Below are 20,815 nucleotides of genomic sequence, written 5' to 3'. Positions count from 1 at the left end.
AGTGTCAGCTTGACCTCGTTCCTGTTGCAAAGACATTTTTTAAACATCTCTGTTTGTAAAGATTGTTGTATGTATTAGCTGCCAGTTTTTCAACCACTTCAGAGAATTCTCTGTTCTTGAAATAGCTTAAAAATATGCGAAGTATTTGAACATCAGTATCATATATAACAAAAGGAAATGTCTTGGGTTTTTTTCTCTAAAATAGAAACTGCATGTTAAAGGTACGTTAGAAAAACTTAGGATTTTCAGGGTCCAGTTGAATGGTGCAGAAGACATTGTCTGATTTTGTACTTCTTTTGCTTAACCCCCAGTGTACATATTTGTGCTTTTTTGAAGCTAATTGATAGTAAAGCTGGTGATCTTGTATTTTTTCCCCTGTTTCTGTGTCTGACTAGGCAGCTGGACCTCATTATCTTGTAGTGCATTCTACAAGATTTAGCACTGTTAATTGTCAGTTTCAGTGTTCGTGGAGAAATTTTAGAAAGGGAAAAGTGTCTGTAACTTGTAAGGATTTCTGTATCTGTACCTGGGATCAATCACTATTTAAAGGAGGAGAAAATCATCCCTGCTACTTTTCACATCTTTTATTGAAGTAGTAGGAGATCTTCTATGTGGAAAGTGAATATTCTGATTAAAGACTAAAAGCTAGAGTAGAAGGTCATAGGGAAATGCAGAAATCCTAGTGATTAACTGAACAAACCTTTGAGCAGCACATATTTTCAAGCCTGACTGCACATTTCAGTGCTCCTTGTGGGTGTTTTATGGCACCACTTTCTTGTGTCTTAGGAGCTGCTGGTACAGCCTTGGCATCCTCTGCCTGTGTGGTTAGAAAGCTGTCCCCCGACTGCAGTGTTCCACATCTAATTGCTGCTTCTCTCACTGGATCTTGCTGAGTTTAAATCTGGTAACTCCCTGCTCTGCACTGATGGATTGTTATCTTTTCCACGTCCTTTCATCTACCAGTGGTAGGACAACATTCTTAGAGCAGATAGTTATATAAGGGTTTTGCTTTTTCCTGGGGAAGAGAGAATAGCTGGGGGTTCTTTTGTCTACTTACCATGTCTATGCACACCTTTGAAATGGAAATTGAGATGTCAGCAGATACTTAAAGGCCAGTTTGCTCTGAATATACCTAAACCCAAGCCTTTACAGAAAGCAAGTCATTATTTAGTTTTCCTGTGTATTCCTTTGGCTAGTCCTTAATTTCCAGTGCTGTCAAATTAATCTCACAGAGATTCATAACCATAATAAAGTAAGGGTTTTTTTAACTGTATCACTGTCTTGTCACTGAGCTGTGTGCTGGATGATCTTACTCACTTCTGAGGCCCTATCTGAATTTCAGCAATAGTAGCCTTAGAATATCATTATGCATTCTTGTTCAAAATGGATCACGTGAAAATACTGATAATTATTGCTTTTTACTTCCATTGCAGCTCTAGGAAGTGTTTGAATTATCACAGACTTTTAATTTCTGGGATTTCATTACAAACATCAAAAATGCATTGCATTTAAAAATCCATGAGCTGTTACCTCTACAAAGTGGGATTTGCTGGAACAGCTCTAGTCATTTCAGCAGCTCCTTCAGTCAGTGCATCTCCAAGGGCTGGACACCCTGATCCAGGCACAATCCGGGTGGACGGATACAGGTTTCCTTCCAAACGAATGCTGAGCAGCTTGGACAGGCTCCTGGCTGAGCAGTCCTCTTCTCTGGGGCTCCTATGACATGTGATTGTCATGCAGAGTAATTTATCTTAATGTTGCCTGCTCATGAGTTTAAACAGGACTTTGGATTTAGTTCTAGATTATGCCAATTCATCACAATGAAGTGTGGTATAGTTCTTTGATTTAACACTTGGATGTGTAAGAAACTGCCTGTCAGTCAGTCCAGTCATACCTGGAGATCATGGGCAGGTGTCTGCCTACCAAAGAAACAGCCAGTAGGTATATTTTATGTAAGCAAGGCTCATGACTTCACCTCATAACCAGCATTTTAGAGCAGTTTTTTCCTAAAAGTCCTTATTTTGAAATGTGTAGAAGCCAGGAAGAAAGTAGGTCTGCAGTATGTCAATAAACTCTGAAAGTCGGAGAAACGTTTGGCTCATGAGTTTTACTGTGCATTGAAGACAGTCTTGGAAAGACATAGAAGGTTTAATGTGGTAATAAATGTGTTCTTTATGATTACTCAACACAGCTGTGAATAAAAGGTTGGAAATGGCTTGATTAGTTCAGTTACCAATTTCCTGGGTGAGTGCTACCTGTCGACTGATACCCCATGGCACTTATAGAAAACTTTTGTCCTCCTTCCAGGATCAGTTAATTACTCCTGAAATAGTCACACAGCTTATTTGATCTCCAGCTGTCAGAAGTCTTCTCCGGGATAATGGGAAATTGATTGTCATGTTCCTGGTTCTCTCTCGTTCATGTTTGACTTTCCTTATGAAGCAGCCCCCTGAGGGTCTGATGCTGTGCTTTGTACAGTTGTAAATACCATTTATGAGAGAAACATTGGATAAAATGCAATGTCAAACTATTAACACATAAATTGCAATTAATAAAATAAGCAGCAGTGGATTTCGGTTAACAAAGAAACTATTTGATATAATTTTGCTATCACGTAGAATGGAATAAGAGATGCCATCTAAGTATGGGGCTACAATATAAAAATCAAAATGTCTGAAAAGAAAATATAGTACTGAGCAATAGTGTTGATAAGTAAAATTTTGACTCTTCAGAATGTTATCCCTTATTGACGTGGAAGGAAATCAGTTCTAAGGCCAGCAGCATTCTCGAGAAATGTAAGCTTCTTATCTGGTTGTAGTGGATGATGAAAGTATTTTTAAGGAAGGTGGTGGGAGTAATATTTAGATGTTTCCCTGCTGGTAAACAGTTGAGACTGCTGAACAGATGGCAGTAAAGGCTCATAGGTATTGGTGAGTCTGGTGATTGGTATCACATAAATACTCAGCTATACCGTGTGTACATCCGTGATCTGTTCAAGATTTGTCATTAAATTGCTCGAGTGTATGTAAAGCAAAATCCACGTTTTCAGCCAGTTGAGTCTTCTTTTTGACATCTAGGTATTGCTGAGTAATTCCATTATCACAGGAAAAGTCAAGAGCAAGTCTAATTTGCTAAAACAGTCATGAAACCACCCAGTTTCAATTGTTCAGCTCTGAGAGTCATTCTTGTATTTTGTCAACAATGTGGTAACAGATCAGGTAAAATGCTGACCTGTCATTTTATTAAGGGCTGTCCTTGGTGAATATTAGTAATTGACCATTTTGAAATTCATAATTTGACCATATTTTTAATAGGGTGAGGAATTTTTTCTTAAGCCTCTCTTTAGATACATGTTGTGCCTATATTCTCCAATCAGCATCAGTTTCCAGAACTGGGATATGAGGAGTCTGTTCTGAGGAAATTTGAATTTTAGGGCAAAACACCTGGACGTAAATGAGCAACAGAACCACTTCAGACATGTGAAACAAATTGCCTTTCAGTAAGCTTCTCTCATTTCCTTTTTGCACAGTGCTTGCTTAACAAATGGTAGCCAATAATCTGCCTCCTGATGGGTTTTTTTTTTGTCTTAGAACTTCACCCTCTTTAAAACTGTTTCAGTCTGGGTGACTACTCTGCACTTCTGTGGCAGCATTGATAATAACATTTTGCCCTGGAGTCAGTGATTTTTACGGCAAGATCTCAAAAATCTTTCAGAAGGGCTTTTTTTAATAGGTAGCAAACCAAATGTATAGAGATATGAAATGACATAGAAAAAATAACAATATATTTATGCCTCCCATTTCCTTGTCTCTTGCTGTGCTTACTCGGCATGATCTCTGCCTGACCTACAGGGGGTTTTTTCTTAGTTTAATTCATGGAGTTTGTGGCTGTGAGTATATTGCTTTGCTTTTATCTCATGTCTTCAAGCCATAACTCTTTATCTCCTAACTCAAAGCTGCAGGACTGAAGGCGAAGCTGATTTGCTTTCTTCTTTTCTCAGTGCTCTGATGTTCTGCAAGGAAAATTTGGCAGAGGTAAATAACTGTCAAACAGAAAGAACAAGACAAACCTAGCAGATCAAGGTTTTCAAAATTGGCTAGTAATTTTAGGTGCATTCATTTTGGATGTGCAGTTGACAAACAAAAGACTCACAGCCAGGCCCTTGTAGTTTGGCAGCCAAAATCATTAGCATCTTCCAATAAACTTGGCCACGATGCTATCTTTATAGATAACCTGATTTTAAACAGCTGGGTAAAGTAAAATTTTGTTAGCAAAGGTAATTCAGTCTGTTGAAAAATATGACTATTTTTATTTTTCCTGTATTCTATTCATAATTATAACAAGAAAAGTTTACCTTCAGAAAAAGGTTAATACTTGTCTTCTGATGAGCCAGCTTTTAATTTCTGCTGTGTGGAGCTCCAAGTGGGACAGAACAGAAGTCTCAGCTGTTGTTGGCTTTGCATTGCAGACTGATGGGAGCTGCGCAGCTGCAGCTGTAAGCAAACCTGGCTGGTGCTGGGTTAGACCCAAGCTGCCTGTCCCAGGAGCATCCTCTAAGCAGCCCTGGGCCTGAAGGTCAAGCAGATTTTGCAGGTGCAGAATTAGCCATATTCTCACTCCCTCCCTCCCTGCTTCTGCCAGAGCAGGGGTTCCCTGAGTCTTGGGTTGCATCACTTCTGTCGGGGCAGCGGAGCAGCTTCAGGGGGCATCTTCAGTTTTCCTTGTGCTTCTGAAACCTGTTGAATTGCCTGTGTTTATATAGTCTCGAGACAGTAGTTGATGCATCATTTATATGTCTGAATAAAAATTCTTTTAGAGCCTAATTTAGGATGTGCTTCCTTATCTTAAATTCTAATCAGGCAGAACTTGCCTTGTAGTACATATTCCTAAGAAGGCAGTTAGCTGAAGTAAGGTATTGCCGATTTGTTTTTCTCCAAGACCTGTTTTATCAGTTGCTCTGAATTTTTGTTTAATTTCTAGGACATCTCCTCCGATGTTATGTTGCAGCAGCAGTGGTCCATGACTGATTAGTATGCAGAGATCATTTTGGTCCTGCTGTTGCCTAATAGTACTAACCTCAAAATAAAAAGTTAATTAGAGCAAGTAAAGTTATTAAAAGTGCCTGTGTGATTTAAAAGCTGAAGTCTACGTTTTCAGGAGAGTCGTAGCCATTTTGGAAACCTGATTAAATTAAAATCCTTTATGAGGATACATGAAAATAGAACTTCAGCTTTAAATCACCTTGCTGATTTTGCTAATCGTAGTGTCTTTCATCATCTCACACAATAAATGGTAATCCTTCACAGGTGAAATTCACTCGTAGCTATGGAGGAGTACAAGGATATCCTCACCAACAGCATATATTTAGTCAAAATCTTTCATAGAACCCAAGAGCACTTCAGATAACATTTCATTTTAAATGACCATTATTTAGAAACAGTTAGGTGAAAACATAAGAAAGTTTTTTTCTTCTTTTTTAATTTTAGTTCTTTACTGTCAGGATAGACTTTGTGACTGGGTTATGGTTGAGATTACATTTCTTAGCCCAGATGTATAAATCTGATACCCTCTGACACCCAGCACACTGTGGGCTTTGGCAGGACAAAAATAAGTTGAATCAGAGGGTTGCTGGGGGAGGGAGAGCCTCTCCTCCCAACTCAGTGTTAATATCAAGCACAGCCATACCCACGTGCCATTGCCCACATAGGCTTTGTCCACAGTGGCCATAGAAAACTGTTTGGTGTGGTAGGACCAGGGAAATAGGTGTCCATAAGAGTCCCGGTTGCTAAATCCTCACTAGCAAACCAAAGACTAAATGAGCCTGGAGACTGATTTGTGTTTTCACCTACAGTGACTCTCTTCAGTGGAAATTGACTGTCTGTGCTTAAATCAGTGTAAGAAATGCAAGACCATATGCATTTTCTCTAATACACAGAGTGGGAGAGTGAATGATCTGCAGGCTGCCCTTGATGAGGGGGATAAAATGCAGTGACGGGGGAGGATGGAGCTGTGAAGGATGTGGAACCACTTCCAGTGAAGTGGACAAGAGACACCTCAAATCCTTTAAGTGTTTTGCTTATCTTCAGCGAAAGCATCTTGAGATGCTTGTGATGGTGTTGAATAGTGGTGTTGAATTCATACTCTTGTTTTACGTGTACTATCTTGGTAACATAATAGGTGTTTAATGCAGTTCTGCCTGTCTCCTTTTTTCTACTTGTCTAGAATATCCTTGGTGTTTAAGAACAACCCTTATGTCAGCTTCTTTATTAAAGAATGTGCTGCGGAAATTATGCTAATTAAGCTGGAGTGTAATTATGGGCTAGAAAGATTATTTCACAGTCAGAATCAAATTGTTGTAGATAAATGTGCATTAACTTAATAGTGTGCAGCTAATTAGTTTTGCTATTTACTCATAAAAATTAAGAAAAAAAAGATATAATCAGTTATACAAAAGCTTGAGAAATGAATATATTACAAAGCCAATGGGGAACATACTCCGAATCACTCTTTAATTATTATTTCACTGGATTTTTTTCTTAGTTTTCCTATTCTAAACTTTAAATGGACACAAGTAGCTAATTAACAAACTTTATTTCTACTTGAAATACATATTAATTATGCAAGTAAAACATCTGGTTGCCAGTTTGACAATTATATATCTGTAATTCATACAAAAGCAGTTACAGCATCAGTGTCTTGCACTCTCCACAAAAGTTAAATTGCTTTGGATCTCATTGTGTAGCAAATTAAGATAGAGACTTTATTTTCTGTGTATATCTAATTTTTGTATTTGTCAGCCAGCTGACATTAGTCTTAGGAAGGAAAGAATGAAGTACTTTCATGCTCAGATGCATCCACCTCTTAGAGTACTGCAGTGCAATCATGGTACAGTCTTGAAAACCAAAGAACTCAGAATTACTTGACCCCCATCTAAAAGACTGAAAGCCTTGAGGTGTTTGCCAACAAACATGTAATTTTATATGTTCCAAAAATACCCATAATAGCTCTATGTCTCAGGCATTCGTAAGTGTGAAAGGAAGGCTGCAGAATGTTCTCCTTAATGTGCATTAGTATCAGCTTCTGGAAAAATCTAATACAGTAATTTGATTTGTGCATATAAATTCATATATGGATGTTTTTCTAAGCCACCTCTGAGCATAATAGGCCTTCCATTGACTTCAGAGTGGAAGAAACTCCAGTATAAATTAAAGTAATTATTAAAAAGTGCAATCTCAAACTAAAATCTGGTGTGCTCTCAACTTCATGTGCTGTGTAGTCTACAGGACTTTACTGTATGATCATCTTTCTTTATGCTGAAATGAAAAAACCTAGAAGAGGGACATATTTTTATGAAACAGAGAAAAATAATTTCAATAGCCTATATAGTGATTTCACCCTAATAAATAAATAACACCAGATATAATATCCTCTGTTGCAGAACAGTTCCATGGCTTTTCCACAGTGACTTTTAATGAAATTGGGTATCAGTTTCATTTTTATCTAGTTATATCAAGAATGCTAGCTCCTCTGTGAATTTGTGTTTGCCATTAGAAGAAAACTTATGAACAGCAAGTATTGACACAAACCTGAAAAATCTCAGCCTTTTCCCACTTCCAGCCTCCCTTGTGCAGACAACACAGCTGAAAATCTGTGACCTTTGCCATGTTTGAAATTGACTTTGGAATTTGCAACATGAATTTGGAATATGAATTTCAAAATCATACATTTTTTTCCTAACATGACCAGTAATGTAAAATTAAAGATGTGTAAAAATGTATTTTTTTCTGCTTTGTAGGGTTTTATAGCTGCAGTTGATGCTATCAGTTGAGCTCAGAGAGAAGGGTTTCAAAGTTTGAGGGAGTGGAACTTTCCGTTCCAATAAGGAAATATGGAGGGAAAGATTACCAAAGTCTGAAAAGAAATCAGCTCTGAGGTGCAAGGGGAAAGATGCAGTTCACAGTCTGTACTTCTCGCTGCTGGCAAAATATATTGCAGGGTGTCACTCAACAACTAAATTCTTGCATCAGTGAAAGTAATGGGCACTGGAATTTAGTATATGCCATGAAACATCCACCCATTCCAACATGTTGCATGGAAATAAGTACCATACATGTAACAACTAAGTGAAATACGAATAACTAATTTTTTTTCTGTCAATAGCTGTACTTCCACTGGCTGAGGAAAGATTTTTGATAGATTGAGGCACATATTTTGCTTTCATGTATTTCAGTTTCAAAGGCCTCTTTGAGATACTGATTCTGATTTCCAACGGACAGATCCTTGGCAGTATGTCTGTCATTCGTTAGTAAGGGCAATTGCCCTGAGTCAGTACCATGATTATTGTCTCCAGTGGATTTATTAGATACATGCAGTGTTTCTCAGTTCAGCTGGAAACGTTTCTGTAGAAATGCTGTACTGCACATTCTGCAGCCTCATTCTTTTACTTAGAATAGAAAAGTTACGTCCCCATTGTATCCTGACAGGATGGCAATTAAGGGAGGAGCTAGTTTTCCCTGTTCAAAGGATGTTTTTCTCTGAGCTGGATTTTACTTGGGTAAAACTATCAAATATACATGTGAGATGTTTATTTTAGGTTCATTTAAAAGATACAGTCTACTTCTGCACTAAACTCTGAATATCATCCATGTAAATTTTTTTTTCTGGTTCAGCTTTTGCATTAATTTTAGCAAGACACTTCCTGGTTTCAGCTGGGATTCACTGTTTTTGGTCTGCTGTTGTTGCTGATACATCAGTTCAGGGTTATGGATTTCTTTGGTGTTGATGAGCACTTGGTAGTACTTCAAACACTGACAAACTTATTATTCTTCTGTTGGCTTTTGAGTCATTGTGAAGACTCTCGGTTATAGTGCGGGTTATACTGTATGTGTCTGTATATATATGTGTGTATATATATACTGTATATACAATAGAGATCAGAGACATTACCATTTCTAGACAGCCAGCTAGAAATTGTCCTTTCTCCATTTACTTCCCCCTTTAAGTGCTGAAGTACAGCCTTGTTTTCTTAGTCTTCAGAAAAGTGGGACGTGTTATGTTTGTTGATGCTTGGAGTAGAATAGGACGAAACTGAAACACCCAGTTAGAAACAGCAATTCCAGTAACAAAAAACTCCGCTCCTTCTGAAAGAATGTGTGACATTTTTTTTATTGTTGTTATTATTTATGAACTGAAACTGTTGTTAGTTTATATCAACAGAATCCAAGATTGATTTCAGTTCAAGCCAGTTGAGGGCTACAAGAAGCCATCTTTAGCTTAAGCAATGGATGTGGCAGCATCCATGCAAAATAACAGAGGGTTGCAGTCAGAGGCTGGCTTGGGTAGCCCAGAAGGTCTCTTCTTGCCCCGCACTCCCCTGAAATGCTGTCCAGATTCTCTGCATTTTTTATATATTTGAGAATTCTTTGCAGTCAGGTGGTGGTGAACCAGTCTCTCTGGGTTCCAGGAGTTGAAAACCAGGACTGAGGATTGAATATCGACTCTTAACTTTTGCCATTTTTTTTTCCCTCAGTCAGAGAGTCATGCAAGCACTGTCTCTCTTTACCCATGCCTGGCATGAAGATGATGATATCTATGTGCTGCATTAGGAGAGTTACCTAGAATTTCTACAAAGCTTTGAAGAACATGAAAAGCATGTGATGGGAAGTAGCAATAGTATTTGAGTATCACTACTCATTGCTGTTGGATATTTTTTCGTCCATCCAACAGCTTTTATTCGATCAAATTTTTAACAATTTAACTCTTCTGTTACTGACTCCATGAAGTTTCTGTCTTATGAGTATCAAGCATGTCTTGCATTATTTCATTGTTTTGGTGGTTGTACATTGAGGTACATCAAGCTAGCGAGCAGGAGATCCGTTTTTCCGTGCTTAATGAAAACTGAAATAAAGGCAGCACAGAAAAACCATTGGTCTGTATTTCCCTTTGACAAGAAGATCAATTTCAAGTGCATTTATCGTATTGTACAGCTTGCAACTGTAGTGAACAGAATTAGTTCCTCAATTTTTCCAAAACGCTGAATAGGAGTCTAGTTGTAAGAAAAGAAAATGAATACTGTATGCTGTTTCTCTTTTTTAGAATTCAGTATTAGAAATTTATGTAAGCTTTTTTCTTGGTTTTCCAGAATTGATGTTTCAGGACAAATTCTGGACTTAGCAATTTGTGTTTATCAATATGTTTTTATCAATATCTTGAGTCACTGTTAAGTTTTACTGTTTAATATTCATTATTAAGCATCAGATGAATGCCTATTATGAGGAGTTTGCTGTCCTCAGGAAGACAGGGAGTGCTGGAAAGTGTTGTATAGATAAGAATGATGCCTGGTATGGATGTGTGGGGATGAGAATGGTATGGATTTCTGCTGTGCAGCAAGAAGACAAGGCAATTGTGCACTCAGTGGAGGAATCATTAAGGACTGAGATAACACAAGATATATTTAGGATTAAGACCTTCTGTTACTTTAGATTAACACCTGGTGCCCCACCCCAACTGTAAAAAAGTATTTCTGCAGCTTGTGCTAAGCTGTATGCTCTGTTGGAATTTCCTGTTTTCTGCTATTTGCACACAGAGAAAACACCCGGTTTCTAGTGTTGGTGGTCGTTGCTTTCCTGTGGCAGTCTCCAGGATATCCAGGCAGTGATATGTTCAAGCTTTACATTTGAGAACGTGACAGAAACATCCAGTTTTGTTTCTTGATTTGCCTAAACCTTAAAAAGCTTGACTTTCTCATCTCTGCTGGAAAAGGGTAGAAGCAGTTTCCCTGTCACTGCCATCGAACTTGAAATCTGGAGCCAGAAGCTCGATCAGGCAAGAGAGCAGCAGGGGGACATAAACCATGTGTTGTCACGTCCTTATTGTGAAACTCATTCTGCTTAATAGCACAACATTGGAAAGCTTCGACTGGAAAGAGGTGGCGTGCCTCAAAACCTTTTGGGATCTTTTTTGTGGTTCTGGTTATTTCAAAAACAGTGGGCATGCTTTGGGCCTTTCAGGGAATATTGTGTGTGCCAGCTTCCCCTCCTGCCTGATTTAAACCGCCCAAGTGTGGTTTAATTCATTAACATCGGTGCTGTTAGGCTAATGTTTAAGTGCTCCTGCTGCTTTTATTCACTTGCTTTTTTCATAACTGCAATGTTTAGGTGTTATCATACATGTAGGGAAATAAAATAACTATCTGCCTCTCTAAAATGCTTCTCCCATTTCTCTAGGGAAATCAGGAGTTTGTGGAGTAACATTTGTTCTTTAGAAAGGGTACATTTCTATATGGCTGTAAAGGAGCAGAGTCTCAGAACTTTTCTCCTGTCTCTCTTTTCTCCTGTTGTTATATAGAAGGTTTTCTTTCTGTGAATACAGAAAGGTTTAAGAGCCTCTGAGCAGGAACAGCAGTTCTAGAAAAGGAGACAACTTTGATTTATGGGTCTCTGGAGGTGGAAAACCTCTCAAACCTCAGAGAAAGGCATTAAAGTAAATAATTCTGTCTGACAGTGTAAGTCAATGACAGAGTCAAGGCTGGAATCCCCTAGGTCTGTGTACTGTTCTGGTCTCCTGTCTAAGTTTCCACCTTTCTGATCTATGAGGAAAGCCTATCTGCATCTGTAACAGCAGTGCTGCCAGTGAATAACATTTCATAATATCCTGAAATCTGCCCTGTGATGTGTGAACTGGTGTGGATGGAGGGAGGCCAAGTAAGCCTTGCTCTCAGGGAAGGGTTAACTTGGCATATTTTCACAGCTGTGAGGTATTAAGCTACTGTAAGGCCCTTTTGTAGTAGGAGGTTAGAAAAATGTTACCCATCACAGGGAAAACGAAGATAAATTAGGCAGCTTAAAGACATCTTGATAGCTTAGCTAATTTGCCTCTTACTTGCTTTTGCAAAGGCAGTCCCTGTATATGCAAATACCTGCAGAGGAACAGATAAAACACATGTTTCCAGACTTCCAGCTCAAGAGCCCCAAAAGACAAATATCACTTTCTAACTAAAACAAACAAACTAAACAAACCAAGTAATACAAATGGCAAAGTAAGAGATAGTCTAAAGCACTGAAGTCCCTGCTCCAAACACGCAGTCTAGAGGAGAGAAAACATTGTACCAGGTGCTGAGCGTATGGTTACCTCACAGTACAGGCAGCTTTTTTCATAAGAGTAAGAAATGCAAGCTCCGTCACAGGGAGTGAGAGAACTGATATATAGATCAGTGGCAATACAGAATGAAAAAGTATTTCATAAAGGTTCATAAAAACATTTTCAGTCAAGACATTTGTAAGTGAAATGAGGGTAACCTTGAGCAGATAATACTTCTACCTTTGAATATAATCATGTTGTATTGAAGGCAGTAACCTGGAGCTGTAAATAGTGACACATGGTCCAGTGTCATTCAATAATCTTTACTCAACTGAATCATCTTTAAAATCTTTTCCTCTTAAGTGAAATGTTCACAAAATCTAGACTGTTCAGCTCCAGGCCATTTTTGTTATGTTGAAGTAGTTCTCATCTTGCCTTTTCACATGCTCACCTCTTAGGTTTTTTTTAAATTCTAAAATCTAAATAAGAGAAGAGTGATGCCTTATCAGAGAAAATGTAAAGGATACAAAGGCAGAACTGCGTGAAGGTATATTGGCCATTGTAGAAGTCAGTTTTAGGCCTTTGCTGTATTCAAGATGTAGTTTTTTGAAGTACTGGATTAACCCTGAGACCTCAGGTTTATGGTTGTCTTAAAGACCTGGGATGTGCTGAGCATCTGCATCGCTGCTTGGCAGAGCTGGACAAGAATCCATTGCATCTGGTACATCACATCCCTCTTTGCACCTCATTAGCAGACACAAATACAATGTAAAAACCGCATTGTGCTGAATCTGTGTAAGCACTGCTGCATGGAAGTTTTACTTTAGGCCACATGAAAGCATAAACCAAGGAAAATGTCATAACCCAAGAACAACATCCAAGTTTTTGACAGGAGTGCCAGGTACTTTAACAGCTGTTTTACGTATGGTCATGTTAAATTTGAAAAGCTCTAACAAGAGGAGCTTTTCAGAAAGTGTAAAGAATTCTTTTAGGGGAAGAGAAAAATGGTGAAGATTTGCAAGACTCCAGAATCACAGGTTTGGTGAAATGTTCGCATTTAGTCTGTGTGATGGTGGATTACCTGGGATCAGCCTTAGGGAGGGTTCTACACAGGCTACAGTTTTAAGGTTGGAATAAACAATAACATATTTCTTTGTTTCATAAGAACGTAACACTTTTATTAATAGAAAATACATTATCAGTGCCTTTTCTCTGTCATCCTTCTGGTACTTCCAAATTTAGACTAAACTATGTCAGATTATTTTGTTCCTTACTTTTCCAGTAAGGTTTGCCTTATCTAATTTGAAAGGACAAGAAGGAAGCACAGGGAGCTGTGTGCTGATCAGGGTTCATTTCTGTCCTAAGGGGTTTGCATTAGGCCCAAACAGGCTGTTACTACATCTTGTGGAAGGTTATGTGTTGTTTGGGTCACCGTGGGGCTGAGGATGATGATCAGTTGCTTGTTATTGTACACTCCTTTGACCAAGTTTGGCTGGGGAAGTGAGTATGCTGAGGGATTTTGAGGGCTTTCCAAGGTGAGAGGAACAGAGATTGACATATCTATTTTATTTCCTAAAATTGAGCGCTGAAGTTACCCAGTATTCATATGTTCCATTTTCAAAGCAAATGTAGTAGTTCTGCCTCCTCTTAAACTGTAGCAGATCATTCAGAGAGGGCTGGCAACCTCTACATATCAACACATATACATGGAGAAACATGTTTGAAAAAGAGAAAGTACTTAAAGGAAGCACTTCAAATTCAATTCACAATAAATCAAGTAAAATAAGTCTGTGTTCTCTTGTTTGACCGACTGTCAGAGAAGCACAGAAAGAAAATAAGGAAATAAGCTGTTAGATGGCTCCTTCCTCTTTATATCACATTCCTTTTCTGTGGATTATGTTTAAGTGTTCTTGATTTCTTCTTCTAGTTGGGTTTAACATCTTATCTTTGCTTTTTTTTAAATGTACCAAGAAAAGTCCGTAGAGAGAGATTCTTGTATTGGTATATTGCCTTCCAAATATTTTAATAGAAGATAATTTCTCCCTTTAAACACAGGAGCTAGTTCTTTGATCTTCTCTCAGCTTTTGATTAGTTCTCCTTGTGTTTGATCCTGAGCTACATGTAGTTTGTTTACTTTTAGTACTACCATGTAGAAAACCATTTTCACAGCTCTCCTTTCTGAAATTAGGGAAAAGAGATTTTCAGACTTTATTTATTGAATTGAGGGAGGAAGCAAACAGAAGGTTCTATGTCTGTAGGCATAAATTCAGCAGAAAGTCTTTTAGACTGGCTTAAGCAATGCCACAGTGTATATGAGGTAAAACTTGAGGGAGTATCCTTAGCTCAGATTGAATTGCCTTTTCCTTTGAGCACGACTTCATATGAAAACCTTTCTTTCACCAGTTCGAGAATGTTTCACATGCATATTAAGACAGCCAGGAACACACAGATGAGTTTGGTTTAAACAGTCTTGTGATAAAAAACGGTGCATTCTCTTTCTTTGATAAATGCTTGGTGGTAGTTCAGTCTTTGTCAAGCATATGGTTCTTTATAGGGGGCGTCTTCACAGCACTGCCTTTGGGGAATGCTGCAGAGACAGGAATAGCTCTGGGTGTCAGTGCTTGCCTGTGCCAACTGCCTGATCAGATGTGAATGTTCTGCTCTAATAATGTAAATCAGAAATAGGAACCCAAACTCTCGTGAGATTCACTGTGACCAACGGCTGGAGAGTAGACAGAGCCATCACACCTGCCCTTCTAACGCTTTGTAGAAGCACTCAGTATTCTTAATTACCAGCTGGAGACCTGCGTTTTAAAAACTCATTTAGTAGTGCTTTCAAAATCAGTGCAGATACCTATGTAACAGGGTTTCTGGTTTTGCTTTTCTGTGTACCATCAGCATTTTCAGTAGCTGAAGAAGAAAATTCTGACATAATCAAAGCAAATATTTAGATGCAGTACATCCTCTGTGTTCAGCAGCACCTCTGAGTGAGCCTGCAGAGCCAGTGCACTCAGCTACATTACAAACAATCTCTTTCAAGTTTGCATCTCTTTTACTTTCTGGCACGTGTATGTGATTCGATAGCAGGAGCAGGACCTGTTTTCAGTGCATTACTTTCAGTATCCTAGTGAGCCTGGATTTCTAGGTACTCCTGCTTCTATGTCAGAGTTGTGTCTCGTGTAGAACTCCTTGTTCATTCTCTTCAATTGTTCATGATAAAATGTAGCCTTTTGCAATAACTCTGGGCATATATATTGCCAGTTTACGTAGAGCTTTGTGTTCCTCTTTGGGTCCTCTTCCACTCCTGGAGCAGTAGTCTGGTGTAATCCATGGAACATCTGCCTTAGTCACCACATCAAGCTAAAACCTTCTGCAGAATTCAAAATTAGATCCATCCTGCAATCCTAAAGCACAGTTTCCATCAAAGAAAGAAGGTTGGAACACCTTGGTGTATTCCAGTCAGTTTCCTCAAATGAAGATGCTTCCTAGAAAAAAATGCACTTTTACAACCTGCCAGAATATTTGGAGTTCACAGCAAATGCTGCTTTCCAGACAAACTGTGAAGTTCTTGCACAGCTGGGATTCTCTTGTGGAAAAACTCACACTGCCACCAGAAGCCTTTGGCTGACCTAAATGGATTAGTGTTCTTATTCCAAGGAAGTCGTAGGCAAGTGGCAGATTTGCATGGACAAAGCTACATGGAGTAAGCTACTACCTTACTCTTCATTTTTGGATCAACCACACAGATACTTTGTTAGCATTCTCAAAATGCCACGTACTTCCTCAGGTATTCTCAAGCCTTCCGGCTTGTTTCTCTATATATGTGGATTGCCTCACTCAGATTTTGTAAGCATGGTGAAGTTTTAATAAAGGACATGGGCTTAGATAGTGTTTGCTTAGGATGTTCGCTATGATTTCAAACTCTGCTTAATTCTACTTCATAATTTTACTGAGTGCCAGTTTTGTCAATTTGCACGTGGCACAATAGCAGTTGTGTCACAAAAATCAAGCTGGATTGCATTTTCATTAACCGTCTACTTTACTTTAATCTTATCTCTGTCAAATACTGACCCTACTACTTTTTGTTGGTAGGGAGTAAAAGGTCATTTAATTCCAACTCTCTCCTTCTAGTTGATACTTTTTGTTTGGCTCTCTTTTAATATATATTTTTTGTCATTTAGGTATGTATGCTTAGAGGCATGGCTTGGATGTCCCCCTCACATCTATGCAAATTGTTCCACATATATTTTGTGCCATTGTCTTTAAGGAATACCAGTCCTCCTTCCTTCTCCAAGCATCTGCCAGATTACTTCATTAAGTAGTCTTTCTCGCTTTTCATAATTAAGAAAAAAAAAAAAAAAAAAACCCAAAACCCAACCCATATTTAAATTTTTAAAATATATGTTAATAGAGCGGCAAACTTGCTGTTCTTAAAAAAATCCTCTTTCTCATTCTCACTTTTTCCCACCTATAAAACACTTATATAAAACAAATGAAAAATTTAAACCCCTAGAAACTATTCTTTCTTGCCCTGAAGGCTGCTAAAATTACCACAATTATTCAGGCAGCCCTAACTGTTGACAGAAGTTTTTGTTTGCTTTATGTAGCTACTGTATTTCATTTAGAAACTACTAAAAATACAATCATCTTAGAGACCATCTGCTTAAAATGACAGTGCATACTAGGGCTAAATTTTTAAACTTCTTTTCCTGCTTTGTTCATTAGCTCTCCAAAACCTGGTTACATAACAAACTCAGTATTTGGTGCTAAGAGTTTCTTTCCTGAATTGATTTTCTAGTTACGTCCAATGTGCACACATCCGTTTGTAACAAGTATTCATACCTTTACTCATATGGCTGGCTTTTTTTGGGAGATCAGAGAGTAAAAGTAGGGAGAGCCTTGCTTTCATACTTAGTATCATTTAAAGACTGCAGATTCCTCAAAACAAATAACTGTTCCTTTGATGAAGGGACCTTTTCCTTTTTGCCCCCTCGTAGCCCATTCTGTTCTGGATTCCAGTACAAGAGGAAGAAAAACCTGAGCTGATGGTTAGAGCCCATGATGTACTACTACACATAATGGGCCTTTTGTTTAGTTGGGTTTTGGTTGGTTTGTTTCTTGGTTGGATTAAGTAGTACACGTGTTGAGAAGGAGAAAATTTCTTTTTGGAGAGAATTTGTCAGTAGGAGTTCCCACACTTTGACATGTAGTTATTTGCTGTAAAACTACTCATTTCAAATGTTCCCCCTTGTTCTCTTGTCATTCAAGCTGTTTCCTTCTGGTATTTTGTATGATCTCCAAAATACCCACACCTGCACTTGACATTGGATTGAAAATGAGAATAAATTAGAAGTGGAGGTAACATAAATAATTTGTCTTCAGTAAGGTTGTTGGATTTTGCTTTCATTTCTTATTTTTATTTAAACAAAAATTCTGGAAAGTGTCTTTGGTTTGTTCAGAGCTGTTTCTATAGAATGCAGGTCTAACAGCTTTGAAGAACATGTTAGGAAGTGTTAACATTGTTAGTTGAAAGCAAGCAGATATAAGAGGAAGCTACCCTATCAGATAAAATTTTTTCTATGATTTCTAGCAATTTAAACACAAAAAAAGTGTGCTTAACCAGTAAATCCTTTCCTTTACACCTGTTAGCAGAGTCATGGTAAGCTGGAAATGTGATGTTCACAATCTTCGGTTACTGAAGTTTGTAGCCTTCCCTGATACCTTTTACAGTGTTCTCTCACTTTTCAAAATATCAATTAAATGTTAAAATCTTTTTGAACCTATGCAAATGTCTCTTGCAGAGATTTCCAACAGTTTATATAATCTAAAAAATCATTGGAATAGTCCATATGTGCTTTATTATTACATCTTTATGGTTTCTTTGTATTAAATGTTTCATGTGAATTCTAAAATTCATGAGTTAACTTACGTTTTGTCAGAAGAGAAATAACCAATGAAATTCTGAGTGGTTTTTTTACATCACATATTCATATTCTGAATCTCCATGAAGAAACAACTGTAATGACGACTCTCAATCTGGCAAACATCACATATGAGAAGAGAACAGACAAATCCCTCTGTTCTGTAGCATTCATTATTATTGTAAAGTGAGTCTTCCTTCCCTGAGATGTTGTGGAGAATTGTATTTAAACTGTGCTTAGGACAGACTGGAGAGATGCTGTGCATTTCCCTTGTGATGTACACTTGGCCTCAGTGCAGAAAAATCCCTATAATATAGGAAGGAGACTGGTGATCAGGATTACTTTGTCCAAATATTATAGCTGGACTCTGCAACAGGTCTACCAGGGATTTTTTTGGCAATGAGGTCTCAAATGATCATGGGGTAACTGCAACAGGGAACTCTTTTGCAAGTTACCTCTTTTTCCTAATTTCCCTCTTTTAGCATAAACATGTACCACTAGATGGAAGATGGTCCAAATATTTATATGGGACAAAAAACAAGCTCTTGGGGAAAAGGCATGTGATAACTGGGTATATCATGCAGAGAGGCTGTGTGTATCTTTGATTTTAGGGACACAAAGTCCAAAGCCATTTTCATGAATGATTTTACCCGTAAACCCAGAGTGGGAAAATTCACCTGAAGTGATTGATTGATTTTATGTTCAGCTCTGGAAGCTGCATAATATGTACTGGGACTTGTTCAGCATACTTGGATTCAGTTCTTCTGTGTGATGCTAATGACATTTCTTATTTTGTAGGATTAAAGTAATGTGCAAAGACTTGAGTGCTCAAGTAGGGCCAGAAATGTGTAAGAGTTTTACACTGACTGTATCTGGAAAAAAAAAAGACAAACAACAAAACAAAAACAACAGCAACAACAACAAAGTCAAAATTGGTCATTACTTTATATGTAAGGTAGCGATTGGTATTGCACAGAGATAGCAATAAGTAAAAAGGACTTTTTTACAGATTAGCATTTTATAGCAAACTATTTATGGTGATATGAGCATGATATGAGCATGATATGAGTATTTTCTTTCTTTTCTTATATTCAGATTTCATATAGCCTTTTTATTTAGAACACTTTTTCAATTAGAGAACTAATTCCAGAAAGTTACTTCTTCTAGTTATACATTGCCTAATTATTTTTCCAGAGAAATACAGTTTAAAACGAAAAATAGCTTCATATTTGATTTTAATGTTTGCTTTGATAATAATGGGGGGGAAAAATTATTTAGACATTTCTGTCGTCTTTGTTGACCTAACTGTTGGCACATTTATCCAGTAATAGCAGAATTTTTGATGAATGCTTTGTATTTGCTTTCACACAGAGAGTTTGGATGGCGGGATCCAGAGCTTCCAGAAGTTATACAGATGTTACAGCATCAATTTCCCTCAGTACAGTCGAATGCTGCAGCCTACTTACAACACCTCTGTTTCGGAGACAATAAAATAAAAGCAGAGGTAAGATTTATAAACCTTTTTCCAGCAGTGTTGCTGTCTGCTATTTATCACCAACAATTATTTATGTGTACTTTAAAAAGTTTAAAAGAGACATCAGGGATATATGCCTGGACCCATTTTACTAAAGCTTTCACTAAAGTCATTTGTTACTGTTACCAAATGTAAAAAACACATGAAATAGTGTTGTAACTCACTGTTTTGTTTTCTTTGGGATAGGTTGATTGATTGCATATCATTTAAGCACTGTATCATAGTTGTACAGTAATCAGCTAGTGGTGTAGTCTTGATCTTGCTGAAACATATGGGCATTTCCTTAGGGTTCTACAAGAGGCATCTAGACACTAAATACAAACACAGAATATGAAAATTAAGCAAAAACAGTTTTAAATCAAAGCATCCTTTAATGCATAATTGTGTGAATAGGTTTAATTTCGCTGGGTTTGCAGTTTGAATGGTGCTGCTTGGTTTATGATCTTGGAATTCAGTGCAGATTGTATCTAAAATATAATTCAGACATCAATACAGAGCTTGTTCTGTACCTGTAGCTGACAGTTACTTCTTTCTTGTTTGTTCCCTGTGGTTAATGGGACCAGCACAGCTTTTGGCACAAGTTAAACAGAAGGAAGATAGCTCTGAGGGATCTGACAAACACACAGCAGTCAATTAAAATTGAATGAGTGGAGCTGTTACCAGCCCCAGCTGCTTCCCCTGGCCTCTCAGAGACACTGCTAATCAGGGGCATGTGGTGTGCACATAAATCTGTGCCTGTACTGGCACCTTTTAGCCTGGCATGGAAAGGTAAACTGAGATCAAGATCTGCTATTCCTTACCTGTCAGAACTGTGCAGTGATGCTGGCTTGCCAGTGCTTCATCTTCCTCACCCTCAGCACAAACCACTCCGTGCATCTATCCCACTACAGAACCTTCCCTTCCAGGCTTTTTCATGTTCAGGAAATTCCTTAGTAAGTAAGCAGGTAGTCTGCTGGCAAAGGCAGAACTGCACTGGTTGCATACATCACCTTAAACATCTTAGAAATAGTAATAAAAACTATTTACATGAATGTTAAAGTGAGGAATGTTTGTGCGCTGAAGAAGAGAACTCTGGTACAGGTATCACTGAAAATTTTAACTGCGCTCTCTATCTGTACTCAGCTCTCATCATTATTCAGAAAGTACTTTTTCAGTAAAAATATTGATAAGTCTCTGAGAAAGGCAGTTAAATTTTTAGAGCAATTTACTCATTGCACAATCTCTGCTGCCTCCTGCTAGCCATAGATTGAGACACCTCAAGTAGCTGTCCTGTTTGAGGGAG

At 38.0% G+C, this 20,815-nt stretch overlaps 1 protein-coding gene across 13 annotated transcripts in view; it reads left to right on the top strand.

Annotated features, from left to right (window-relative positions):
- The window catches only part of CTNND2 (catenin delta 2), a 640,487-nt gene that overhangs the window by 458,957 nt on the left and 160,715 nt on the right, over positions 1–20,815 (top strand). For all 13 annotated transcript variants that reach the window (XR_010080727.1, XM_063400030.1, XM_063400087.1 and 10 more), the window contains one exon: positions 19,371–19,503. Coding sequence is in view for 12 of the 13 variants with exons in the window: in XM_063400030.1 (XP_063256100.1) it covers positions 19,371–19,503 (133 nt within the window). In the remaining variant the exon portion in view is untranslated. The remainder of the gene's footprint in view (positions 1–19,370; positions 19,504–20,815) is intronic.

The sequence above is a fragment of the Prinia subflava genome, chromosome 1 (genome assembly GCF_021018805.1).
Source record: "Prinia subflava isolate CZ2003 ecotype Zambia chromosome 1, Cam_Psub_1.2, whole genome shotgun sequence".
Lineage (NCBI taxonomy): Eukaryota > Metazoa > Chordata > Aves > Passeriformes > Cisticolidae > Prinia > Prinia subflava.
This window is presented reverse-complemented; position numbering and strand designations above follow the sequence as displayed.